The sequence below is a fragment of the Taeniopygia guttata genome, chromosome 37, assembly GCF_048771995.1.
Source record: "Taeniopygia guttata chromosome 37, bTaeGut7.mat, whole genome shotgun sequence".
NCBI classification, from domain to species: Eukaryota; Metazoa; Chordata; class Aves; order Passeriformes; family Estrildidae; genus Taeniopygia; species Taeniopygia guttata.
The window spans coordinates 2,696,950-2,710,398 of record NC_133062.1 but is presented as its reverse complement, the minus strand read 5'-3'; the positions used below and the strand labels follow the sequence as shown (position 1 = coordinate 2,710,398).

The 13,449-nt window shown below is 53.4% G+C and overlaps 1 protein-coding gene across 1 annotated transcript in view; it reads left to right on the top strand.

Moving 5' to 3' along the window:
• The window catches only part of LOC101233471 (uncharacterized), a 509,180-nt gene that overhangs the window by 424,450 nt on the left and 71,281 nt on the right, over positions 1-13,449 (top strand). Inside the window, 1 exon segment of the mRNA XM_072921466.1 lies at positions 6,775-8,159. Within this exon segment, the coding sequence (XP_072777567.1) occupies positions 6,775-8,159 (1,385 nt within the window).

Sequence of the window (13,449 nt, the reverse complement as noted above, 5' to 3'; positions counted from 1 at the left end):
ATGGCAGTGGGTTAGGGAGTAGGTCCATCCATGGAATTCTCACCTGACTGGGATGAGACTGAGATCTGGCCATGGAAATTCCATGGCAATTCCTGCATTCCCAAGTTCCCCATTCCTGAATCCCCCATTCCCATAGGAATTGCCCTTCCCTTCCCACACCCACCTTTGTGCTCCAGAGCCTCCCAACCATATCTGATGTATTTTGGGGGCCTTTCCACACAGGTGTGTCCCAGGTAATGCTTCATCTGCTCCACCATGATCCCTTTGTGTTCCCAGCACCTCTGGGATATCCAGACGGCAGTGTTGGACACTGCAAAGCTCCCGTATTCCAGCTGGAAGGAGATGAAATCCTGTCCTTGAGCAGGGTCTGGCTATCCCAGTATCCCAGCTCTGGCTATCCCAATATCCCAGCTCTGGCTATCCCAATATCCCAGCTCTGGCTATCCCAATATCCCAGCTCTGGCTGTCCCAATATCCCAGCTCTGGCTATCCCAATATCCCAGCTCTGGCTATCCCAATATCCCAGCTCAGCTCCCGCCCCCATCCCCGGTGTCTGTGCCTCCATCCGGCCCCGCTCGCTGCCGCAGCGCTCGCAGGGGGTCCCGTCCACGTCCCCCACAATCAAGGACTGGGGGACCCCCAGGCCGGGCTCTGACAGCACCACTTCCAGGAACTGCAGGGAGTGGAGAACTGGGGGGACACAGAGATTTGGGGGAGCTGAGGGGGCTGAAAGTGAGAGTTTGGGGTTCCAGGGGGTCCACAGGCCAAGGAAAGGGGGGACATGAAGAGATGGCAGAGCTGGGAAGGAGGTTCAGGGGCTGAGAGCCAAGGAAAGGGGGTGCAGGGACTGGGAGAGCTGGGATGGGGTGTCCAGGGAATCCTGTGCCCAGGAAAGGGGGTGCCAGGGCTCCTGAGTGTGAGGAAAGGAGGAGCTGGGAGCTGGGAAAGGCAGGAATGGGGGCCCAGGGGTCCCAGGTCAGGGAAAAGGGTGGGACTGGGGGCTGGGAGAGGTGTGGGATGGGAACATGTTGAGTTGGTGCCGGATAAGGGGGTGCAGGGGGGTCTCAGTGCCGGGCAAAGGGGTAAAAGGGTGTCTTGGTTCTCAGGAATGGGGGCGCAGGGGGGTCTCAGGGTCACGGAAATGGGGGGGCAGGGATGGAGAGGTAGAAGGGAGTTCCAGGGGTCCTTGAGCCCAGGAAAGGGGAGTCCAGGGTTTCCCAAAAAGGGGTACCAGGGTGGGAACACCCGGGGTGTTTGGGAAGGGGGAGTTCAGAGGGTCTCTGGCTTTGCACAAAGGTGGGGCTGGGGGCTGGGAAAGGCAACAATGGGGGTCCAAGGTGGTCCAAGGCGTTCCAGGATCAGGCACACAGGAAATCTAGAGGCTGGGAGCAGGGAAAAGGGGAGCAGAGGGCCCTGATGTCCGGAAATGGGGGATTCAGGGGGGTCCCTGTGCAGGATAAGGGGAGCAGGGGGGGTCCCGGTGCCGGCAATGGCGATTCAGGGTCCCGGTGCCGGGGTCCCACTCCCCCTCGCCCGCCAGGAGCGCCCCCAGCCCCAGCGCTGGAGCCACCGCCCTGCTCCTCCTCACTCCCAGTATGATCCCAGTATGATCCCAGTAGGATCAGTCACCCAGGAGCTGCTCCCAGTATGATCCCAGTACAGCCCAGTCACTCCTGGCATCCCCCCACCCCTCTCTGCGTTCCGACCTGTCCCGGCTCCATCCCCGCCCCTCCCGCGGCTGCGGGGAGGAGGAGGAGGGAGGAAAAGGCGGAGCGGCAGCGGGAGCAGCAGGAGGAGCGGGGAGGATGAACCGCGGGGCTCCGGCTCTGCCTGAACTCGCAGCACCCCGGGAGCGTCGCCCCCATCCCGCAGGTGCCCGGGGAGGGGGAGCTGGCCCCAAATATCCCGGGGCTCCCTGGGTTTGGGGTTTTTGGGGGGATGTTTGGAGCTGGCAGGGCTCCAAGGCCGAGCCGCAGCTGCCCTCAGGGGGACATCGGGGGTCCCCGGGAGGTGTTTTTGGGGGATCCCGGTGCGGGTGGCGGCAGAGCCCCGGCGGGGCCGGGGGGATGCGGGTCCCCCCGCGGTGCGGGTTGGGCTTCCCGGCCGGGCCCTCCGAGCTCTGCCGGGGCCGCGTGGGGACCGCGCGGGAGCGGCGGGGGGACCCCGGATTTGGGGAGCCCCGGGAGAGCCGCGGCTTCCCTGGGCGGGAGCGCAGAGAGAGGAGAGCCCCAGGAGCCCCAGCGGGGACCCCGAGAGGGGGGACCCCTGGCAGTGCCGGCACCCGGCAATGGGGGTGCTGGGGCTGGAGGGGCGGCATGGCCGGGAAAGGGGTTCGGGGGTAGCGGGGCCGCCAGGGGCTGCTCCCAGCAGGTGCCCAGTTCCTACCCCTGTGTGCTTCCAGTTTCCTGGGCACTCCCAGGATGAGCCCAGTTAGTCCCAGTATCACCCTGGTCACTTCCCCTCACTCCCTGCAGGATCCCTGTTTCTCCCAGTATGAGCCCAGTCATTCTCAGTCATTCCCCATTATGACGCTATTTGCCCCCAGCAAGTCCCAGTTGCTCCCACTTTTCTCCAGTGTGTTCCCACTTCTCCCAGTTGCTCCTAGAAAATTCCCAGTCACTCCCAGTATGATCCCAATATGAGTCCAGTATGATCCCAGTCTGCCCCAGCAGGGCCCCAGTCACTCACACTTGCCCCCAGCATGGTCCCAGTTGCCCCCAGCACATTCCCAGTGGCTCCCAGTGTGGTCCCAGTCACCACCTGAATGTTCTTAGGTACTCCCAGTACATCCCAGTTGCCTGGAACATTCCCAGAGTCTTTGCCAGGCACTCCCAGTTACCTCAGCATGGTTCAGCTGCCCCCAGTTTTATCCCAGTCACTGCCACTACATCCCAGTTGTCACCTGCATGACTCCTGTCATTCCCAGTTGCTCCCAGTTGCTCTCAGTGTGTGTGCATTTGGCTCCCAGCATGGGCCTGGCACCTCCCAGTAACCCCCAGTCAGGGTCCCTTGGCACCCACTGTAATCCCAGTATGATCCCAGTCACTCCCAGTATGATGCCAGTGCCCCCCAGTGTGATCCCAGCTGCTCCCTGTCAATGCCAACATGACCCCAGTAACCACCAGTATGATCCCTATGACTCCCAGTATATCCCAGTCACTCCCAGCATGCTCCCAGTCCCTCCCACTTCCTCCCAGTTACTTTCAGCATGATTCCAGTTGTTCAAGCCACTCCCAGTCAATCCCAGTATGATTCCTGTCACCCTCCATGGACCTGGCTCATCCCAGTCTCACCCAGCATGGACCCAGCTGCTCCCACTGTGATCCCAGTATGATCCCAGTTGCTGCCAGAATAGTTGCAGTTGTTCCCAGTTCCTCCCAGTATGATCCCAGGTGTCCCTAGAATAGTCCCAGTCCCACTCAGCATGGTCCCACTCACTCTCAGCTGTCCCCAGCATGGTCCCAGCTGTTCCCAGTGTGGTTCCAGTCCCCCCAGTATGGTCACAGACACTCCCAGTGTATTCCAGTTGGCCCAGTAAGGTTTTGATGACCTCAGAATGATCCCAGTCTTTCCCAGTTACTCCCAGTTGCCTCCAGCATGATCCCAGTTTCTGGCAGTTGCCCAAAGTGTGGTCCCAGTCGCTCCCAGTCTGAACCCAGTTTCCCCATTTGTGGTCTCAGTCCCCTCAGCACGGTTCCAGTACCTTCCAGTTGGTCCCAGTTGCTTCCAATGTGTCCAGATTTTCCTCCCAACATGGGCCCAGTAGCTCCCAGTGACCCCCAGCCAGGAACCATTCACACCTGCTGGAATCCCAGTGGCTCCCAGGATGGTCCCAGCTGCACCCAGTCCCCCCCAGTATGGTTCCAGTCACTCCCAGTATGATTCCAGCCCTGCCCAGAATGACTCCCTGTCACTCCCAGGGTGGGCCCAGTTGCTCCCAGTCACCTCCAGCATGGTTCCAGTCACAGCCAGCACACTTCCAGTCATTCCCAGTATGATGCCAGCCAGTTCCAGTAGGATCCCAGTATGAATCCAGCATGGGCACAGCTGCTCCCATTGTCATCCACTGTGGTTCCAGTTGCTCCCATTTACCCCCACTGTGGTTTCAGTCTCTCCCAGTGTATCCCAGTTGCTCCCACCATGTTCCCAGTCACTCCAGTTGTCCTCAATTGCTTCCTGCCTGATCCCAGTTGCTCCAAGTAAGATCCAGTAGGATCCCAGTTGCCCCCAGCATGCTTTCAGTTGCTTCCTGTTCTCCCCAGTGTGATCCCAGTTGCCCCCAGTTGTCCCTTGTATCAACCCCATCACTCCCCATATGATCCCAGTTGCTCCCAGCATGGTCCCAGTCATGCCCAGTTGTCTCCGGTGTAGACCCACTCACTTCCACTCGCTCTCAGTTCTCCCCAGCATGGTCCCCGTTGTTCCCAGTGTGTTCCCAGTCACCCCAGTAAGGTTACAGACATCCCCAGTAAATCCCAGTTGCCTTCAGCATCTCTGTGGTCATTCCCAGACACTCCCAGTGATCCCAGTAAGGTGCTTGTTATCCCAGTATGATCTCAGTCATGCCCAGTATGTCCCAGTTGTCTCCAGCCTGCATCCAGTCATTCCCAATTCCTCCAGTTTGCTTGCAGCATGATCCCAGTTTTTCTCAGTTGCTCCCAGTAGCCCAAAGTGGGATCCCAGTTGCTCCCTTTCATCACCAGTGTGAGCCCAGTAACCTCCAGTATGATCCTTGTCACATGCCAGCACTCCCAGTATGGTCCCAGTATAATCCCAGTAACTTCCAATCACTCGCAGTATGGTCCCAGTTGCCTCCAGCTACATCAGCCCAGTCAATCCCAGTATGATGCCATTTGCTCCCAGAGTGCTCCAAGTTGCTCCCAGTCACCCCCAGTACAGGGATGCTGTGCATGGTGTGTTCCCAGTCACTCTCAGACACTCCCAGTATTAGTCCAGTCCCTCCCAGTATGATCCAGAGATGATGCCAGTGTGCTCCCAGTCAGTGCCAATATGAACCAGTTGTGCTCCACATGGTTCCAGTTGCCCCTTTCACCCTCACTGTCCCTCCCAGTCTCTCACAGTGTCCCCCCGTTCCTTCCAGCATATTCCCACTCACTCCCAGTTCCTTCCAGCGCGATCCCATTTGCTCACAACTGCTCCCAGTCAGCCTCAGCGTCGTGGCACTCACTGTCAGTATGATCCCAGTCACCTCCAGCATGATCCCAGTATAAGCCCAGTCGTTTCCAGTCATCCCCAGCAGGCACCCAGTGACTCCCAGTTCCTCCCAGCATGATCCCAGTTGCTCACAGCTGCTCCCAGTCACTCCCAGTATATCCCATTTGCCCCCAGCATGGTCTCAGTTGCCCCCGTAGGCTCCTACTCTGTGTCAGTATGATCCCAGTACGATCCCAGTCTCCCTTGGGGTGACTGCAGTCTGCCCTGGCATGGGCCCAGCTGCTCCCAGTATGATTCCAGTACAATCCCAGTACAAACCAGTCCTTCCCAGTGCTGCCACTCCTGGCATCCCCGAGCCCTCTCTGCGATCCCCCCTCCTGATCTCCTGAGAGGAGCCCCAAGGGCCGGCAGTGCCCAGGCAGGGTCCCCAGGCAGCCCCAGTTTGGATGTGCAGCCCCCAGTTTCCCCAGTTTGCCTCTCCTTTGGCCTGGGCCGGGTTCCCCCCTGGAACAGTGGCTGGGAGCAGCCGAGAGCCCCGCGCTGCCCGTCCCGACCTGTCCCGGCTCCATCCCTGCTCCTGCCGCGGGCTGCCGAGGCTGCGGGAACGGGAACCGAGGGTGTCGCTGCTGCTGGGGGAGGAGGAGGAGGGAGGGAAGGGCAGGGATGAAGGAGGAGCTGGAGGTGGGGATCGGGAGGAGGAGGAGGGGGGATGGAAGATGAGGGATAAGGGAGCAGAAGGCGGTGGGGTTAGAGAGCAGGAGGAGGGGGAAGGAAAAGGGCAGGGAGAGAAGGGCAGGGATGGAGGAGGAGCGGGAGGTGGGCTTAGGGAGGAGGAGGAGGAGGGGGGATGGAAGAGGAGGGGCGTCAGGAAGAGGAAGAGGAGGTTTAAAGGTGGATGGAGCAGAGCAGAGAGAAGTGCGCGGTCAGCCCTGCCTGAATTCGCAGCCCCCACCTGTGGGATCATCACCCCCCATCCCGCAGGTGAGCGGGGAGGGGGAGCTCGGGCCAGGTCTCCTGGGGGGTGCCTGGGTTGGGTTTTGTGAGGAGATGTTTGGAGAAGGAAGAACTGCGAAGCAGAGCGGAAAAGGCCCCTTGGGGGGACTCCTTGGAGCCCTTGTGGCCCAGAGCAGGGAAGAGGGGGAGAAGGGAGCCCGGGAGCCCAAACAGCCCCGGCACCCCTGAATGGGGAGAGCCAAGAGGGGGGAGCTTTTGGGATTGCTGGGACTCCCGGCAGCCTGGGGAGGGCGGGCAGCGAGGAGAAGGGGGACCCCCAATCCAAGTGTGACCCCAGCAGCTGGGACAGGGGGGAGCCCCAAACAGCAAAGGGGAGGCAGCAGGGACGAGGAACTCCTGGGAGGCTTTTTCAGGGCTGAATCTCGGTGTTCGGGAGGTTTTTATGGAGCCCAGGTGGCCAGGGACATCTAGAGATGGACTGGGACAGAGGGAGCTTCAAACTCAACGTGCTCATCCCTTGTTTTCCCCAAACCAGGATTATCCCATTCCCAGCCCCTGGGAGGCTGCGAGGAAGAGGAAGAGCCTCTCCTTGTCCTTCCTCCCCTAGAGCAGGAGCTGAGGATGGAGAGCAGGGAGGACAAATCCCCGTGGCAGAACCTGGTGGAAGAGGCCGTTTTGAGCGGCTCCACAGCGCAGGAACCCGACGGGGAGGAAAAGCCCCGGAGATCCCGCACGAGGAGGGGCTGCAAACGCAGATCGCGGGGATCTGAGGGGGAAAGACCCACCCTGGGCCGGGGAGGCGGCCGGAGATGGAACCAGAGCTTAGAGCTGGGGGTCCCTGAGCAGCTCCATGATGGGGAGAAGCCCCACAAGTGCTCGGAGTGTGGGAAAAGCTTCAGGTGGAGGTCCAACCTGATCCAGCACCAGAGGATCCACAGTGGGGAGAAACCCTACGAGTGTTCTGAGTGTGGGAAGGGCTTCAGCCGGAGCTCCCACCTGATCAAGCACCAGAGGACCCACACTGGAGAGAGGCCCTACGAGTGTTCCAAGTGTGGGAAGAGGTTTCAGACCAGCTCCTGTCTCCTCCAGCACTATCGGGTTCACATGGAGGAGAGGCCCTTCTGCTGCCCCGACTGCGGGAAGGGATTCAGGCAGAACTCCAACCTCACCACGCACCGGCGCATCCACACTGGGGAGAGGCCCTACGAGTGTGGGGAGTGTGGGAAGAGCTTCAGCCGGAGCTCCAGCCTGATCCAGCACCAGAGGATCCACACTGGGGAGAGGCCCTACGAGTGTTCCAAGTGTGGGAAGAGATTTCAGACCAGCTCCTGTCTCCTCCGGCACTATCCGGTTCACACGGAGGAGAGGCCCTTCTGCTGCCCCAACTGCGGGAAGGGATTCAAGGACAACTCCACCCTCATCCAGCATCGCCGCATCCACACTGGGGAGAGGCCCTACGAGTGTGGGGAGTGTGGGAAGAGCTTCAGCCGGAGCTCCAGCCTAATCATGCACCAGAGGACCCACACTGGAGAGAGGCCCTACGAGTGTTCTGAGTGTGGGAAGGGGTTTCAGACCAGCTCCTGTCTCCTCCAGCACTATCGGATTCACACAGAGGAGAGGCCCTTCCGCTGCCCCGACTGCGGGAAGGGATTCAGGGACAACTCCACCCTCATCCAGCATTGCCGCATCCACACCGGGGACAGGCCCTACGACTGTGGGGAGTGTGGGAAGGGTTTCAGACACAGGTCTGGCCTGATCAAGCACCAGAGAACCCACACTGGGGAGAGGCCCTATGAGTGTTCTGAGTGTGGGAAGGGGTTTCAGACCAGCTCCCATCTCCTCCAGCACTATTGGGTTCACACGGAGGAGAGGCCCTTCCGCTGCCCTGACTGCGGGAAGGGATTCAGGCAGAACTCCCACCTCCTCAGGCACCAGCGCATCCACACTGGGGAGAGGCCCTACGAGTGTCCCCAGTGTGGGAAGAGATTCTCAAGGAACTCTCACTTGACCAAACACCAATGGAGGCACCGGTAAGGGAAGCCCTGCGAGTGCCCCGAGTGCGAGAAGAGCTAAACTCCATCCCCCACTGAAGGACCCACATTGGGCACAGCCCTGGTGACCCACATTCCCTGTGATCCATGTTGGGAACACACCTGGCTGCTTCTCCTTTAGTGTTGACCTTTATTTTTTTCTCTTCTCAATCGCTCTGCGCTCCAAAAGCCAAGAGGGATCGATCTTTCACCTCAAAACCACTCACATCCCACTGACAACAGCTGAATTTTAAGCACAGAGGCTCAATCCCTCTTCAAATTGTTTGTTTCCACCTCAAAAAAAAACAATCCCACACCAAACTCACTCGATTTCACAGCTGGCAGGATGAGATGGGTTTGGGAGGAGATTGGGAGAAGCGGGATTCCGATTTGGAGAGGTGGGACGGGATTGTGTGGGGCTGGGTGGCTGGGATGTATTTGATAGCAAATAAAACTTTCAGATTTAGTGATTTCTTTGCCGTTCATCTCCAGTCCGTGGCAGTTCTGTTTTTCAGGGCACCACCTTCTCAGCTGATTGTGTTTGTGTCCTCCTTTCCCTCCCACCTCTCTTTGCCTGCTCTGTTTCTCTCTCCGTGTCTCCCTTGACCCAGGGGACCTCCAAAGACCCTCCCCCAATTTAATTTCCTCAGGGACCACCAAAGATCCTTCCCTGATTTAATTGAATCCTCCTCTAATTTAATTGCCCCCTCTGCCCCCAATGACCCACTCCTGATTTTTTAACTATTTTATTTCCCAATTATTATTTTAATTCTTAGTTCAGGAGCTGAAGTTATGGAGGCCAGCAGTGAAGTGTCTCTGTAGCATTTTGCTCCACTTGGCTTTCAGCCTCTTCTCAAGAGCTTTGCCTTCGAGGGCAAAGGGAATGTCTTTTCCTGGCTGGGAGCTGAAATTCCAGACCTCTGGAATGTGTGCAGGGCCATATAGACTGGGATCAACCAGAGATTGGGATCAAATATGCACTGAGATCCTGTGGTCTAGGATCAGCTAGGGACTGGGATAAATTAGGGACTGGGGCCCTACAGACTGGAATGAACTGAACTGGGATCAAATACGGACAAGGATCAAATATGGACTGGGATCCTATGGACTGGTATCAACAAGGGACTCGGATAAAATAGGGACTGGGATCCTACAGACTGGGATCAAATTGGGACTGAGATCATATGGACTTGGATCAGCTGGAGACCTGGATCAATTACGGACTGTGTTCAAATAGAGACTGGGATCAGATGTGGATTGGGATCCTATGGACTGGGATAAAATATAGACTGGGATAAAATTGGGACTGGGGTCAGATATGGACTGGGATCATATGGACTGGGATCAAATATAGACTGGGATAAAATTGGGACTGGGATCAAATATGGACTGGGATCAAATATAGTCTGGGATAAAATTGGGACTGGGATCACATATGGACTGGGATCAACTAGGGACTGGGATCAACTAGGGACTGGGATCAAATATACTCTGGGATAAAATAGGGACTGGGATCAAATATGGACTGGGATCAAATAGGGACAGGGAACAACTAGAGATTGGGATCAAATATGGAACTGGGATCCTATGGACTGGGACAAACTGCACTGGGATTATATGGAATTGAGATCCTATGGAACAGCATAAACTTTCTAACATGACACATATAATATTCATTGTAACACTTGCGAAAAGCCAGTTATAAATATGCATTTGTCACAATCTCTCCTCTTATTCTTTATAAATCATTTGGCTTGAGCAATATTTCTTATCCTCTTGCATTCTTTGGACTCTGTTGGTAATCAAATAAAACATGGGATTAAACAAAGAAGAAATATCAAAACACTTGTAACACATAAAAGGAAGAATCCTAATTTCTTCCACCATCCCATTCTCAATACATTACCCCACCTGTTAGTTTTTAACATTATTTTCCCTTTGGTTTTTTTTGGACTGATACCAGGGTCATAATTTTTTTCTGATATCCTTTGTTTTTTCCAGGATGACGCCCTCATTGCCATCTATTTTCAACAATCTGTACACCCCATTCTTTAGCCAATAAATAGCGTAAAGCCAACCTGTTTTAATACACTGAAGTTATAGTTTGGCTTTGCTGACTCAGTATTAATTCCAGTGCCTGAGCAGCTTTGTTTGTTATCTCCTCTATAACTGCTTGGAGTCCTATAATGCGATGCAGTATATAATTTGGGGTTAATACAGAGCTAGATTGCTGTGCTGGTTTCACCTTTTTGTTTACTAATTGCCTTTTTACCGAATCTTGGACTATATCTCTAAGATCAAATGTAAAACAAATCCATCTCTCTCCTTTTGGACATTCAATGCCCCAAGTATTACTACTTTTTCCTAAGTTCCTTGTAATCCAATATTTTTTCCCCATGTTGCCTGCAGGTACTCAGTTTCGGTGGGTCTGTGGCTGTTGACATGGGTGTGTGTAACAAAAAGGAACTTTGGTTCCTTTCCGTGTAATACTTTCTGTAGCATTTGGGACACGATCTTGCTGGTATCTCAGAAGGGAAAAGACAACAAATGAGAGACAGAAACAGGAATGACAGAGGTCTGGCATGGCTTATACCCCCACCTCCCCTGCCTGTGGGGTTGCTTCCCACAGCAGGTACGTGTGATCTTCTCGGTGGTGAGTACAGTGCTCAGTCCAGGCTTGCCCTCTGTTTCCCTTGTCACTCCTTTTTACTCATTTTTTTAGGCAAGTCCTTTTCGACACTCCTTAACTGTGGCTTCCCACCGTTCCTCAGGTATCTCTCACTCAACAGGCACTAATAATCCATCCACAAAACAAAGTTATTACTTCAGTTATTTTGGGTTCTATCTGCATAGGGAATTGATTCAGTACTGATACCTCTTGCAACAAGAACATAGATTTTGTGAGCTACAATGCAAATTATTCTCATAATTTAAACATTCACTTGTAACCCAGCTAGCGTGTCCAGTATTGGGATGAATCAAATAAAGTAGACAGTATAGTACTGATGGCAATTTCCCTTCTTCCCTGTACAAGCCACAGGCTGAGGCCAGGCTATAAGAACTCTTTGACTGAAACACTCCCGATCATCCTGTTTGAAGTGGCAGTGTTCCTCTGCCAAGGAGGTGTCGGAGGCGTCTCAGGGTTTATTCAGGCAGGGCTTAGAACCAGTGATGCAAGCTTTGCCTTATTTCTCAGTGAGGTGTTATTCTTTGTACCTACCTTGGATCATTTGGATCTTCCCAAACCATTACCACCCAGTCCTGGTTGGAAGTCAATTTGGTATCACCCGGTTTAGATGTGATAGTCCATTCCTCAAGTTTCTTCACAAGTCCTTTGGTTTTGCTGGAATGAATTCACCCTCTTTCCGTGGTTTGGATTGCTGCTTTAATGATACCTGGAAAGGATTTCTTAATAGCACAGTGTTAAAAGAAAAACAATACTGCATTAACTTTTACCATTAGTTTTCTTTAAAATTTTCTGAGTTTAACTAAACTCTTTTTCTACAGCCACTTCTTCTTCTTGTATCCAGCTGTGTTAATAGCTGCAGAGACCAATTCTTCTTCCTGTGAGCTATAATTAGTTAAATAAAAAAGACCAGGCCAATTTTAACATGAGATGTATCACATCTCTTGCCTTTTACTTTTTGGATAAGATTTAACTGTTTTAGTCTTACAGACTTTTAGTCTTCAGAACAAAAGCCTTCTCTTCTTAACAACAGCAATCAGAAAGAAAAAAGAAATCTTGCTTAAGACAATAAACCACTTTGTGAGAGTCACTATCTCTGCCTTGATCTTATCTCTACTGGTGGTCCTGTTCACAGCCTTGGGTTTAACTCTGTCCTTCCCCACTTCCACCCCTCCTTGTTGTCACTCTGCCTAGCAGGAATGGGGGAGAACTTACAGATAGCTGTGGCTGAGGGGACCTTGGGGGTGTATTTCGCTGTCCCCTTCACTCTCTTTCTCTCTCTCTCTCCCTTTCTCTCTCTTTCTCTTTCTTTTTCTCTCTTCACATTTCAGCAGCCACATTCACATATCAGTCCACTTTCTAACATTAATCCTACATCCTGGAGAGGTGAGTCTGCCAATCACCTCTCCCCCCTTTTTCAACTTCCTTACAAAGTAAATTACTTTTGTTATGCGTGTTCTGCAGGCCTGTAATTCAGGGCACCCTCCACCAAGGCTACCAACCACTCACAGCTGACAGTGCAAAAATAAAGACTTGGTTTGCTATCAAATTTTTTCCATTCACAAGCTTGAAAAGGTTGCAGGAACAAAGTAAACAACAACTTACTTCCAAAGTGACCCTGCCTGCACCAAAACAAATTTAAGTCAATGCTAGTTAGTGCAATGCAATTTGCAAGGAAGCCAAGGTTTGATTTGGGAAGGCCATCTGAGGACACAGAGCATGATTTTTACAAATCTGTATTTTGAAGAGGGAATGGACAAAATATGAATAGAGTTGAGGGCAGGGGGAAGACAGCAAGTGAGGAATTTTTCTCTGCAATACTCTCTTTTCGACTGCCAGGAAACACTCTAACACTCTCTCCAAGGAGATAAAGAAAAGCTCATAAAAAACAATCTACATTACATATACTACCATTCATCTACATTTACTCACTTTTATTTTTCACTAACTCTCACATACAACAAGAAGATACTTTTTACTTTCAAACAGTCTACATTACATATCTACACCCTGAGTGCTGTTGGAATGTTAATCCCTCAACCCAGCAGGTTTGAATCCTGGATGCTCTTGGGCACTCTTATCCCTCAATCCAGCACTCCACGGGGTTCCTCTTCTTCCTAAGATCCAGTCCCAGTTTCTCTGGGAGGGATTCTCTCTTTTTTTATCACTTGCTTGGTCTCTTTACTTGCCGTTTTTCACATGAAAAAGACAAAAAGCAGCATGAGAGACTACAGCAATCACTTGGCAAGTCTGGGATACCCAGCAGCTTCTGTCACACACATTCATCCCCCCCTTATCCGCCCCATCCCAACAAATACTCACCTATCCTTTGTCCTTGGGTCTTGGTTCTTCGTGTACACTTTAGTCTTCGGGCTAATTACTGTGGTTTTAGGGAATGCTTTTCCTTTTCTTTGTTTTATTGTCTCCTTTTGCCCATAGATCATAACCTGTGTCTGGTCACACACCAGGGGAACAGAGCGAGGCTGTCTAAATAGGGCAGGACCTGTCTTCCTCACCCTGACTCTCCAAGGCCCCGGCAGAGAGGTGTTAAAAACCATCCTTTGCTACCATAATTGTGAAAAACGCCAATCACTTGGCTGTTAA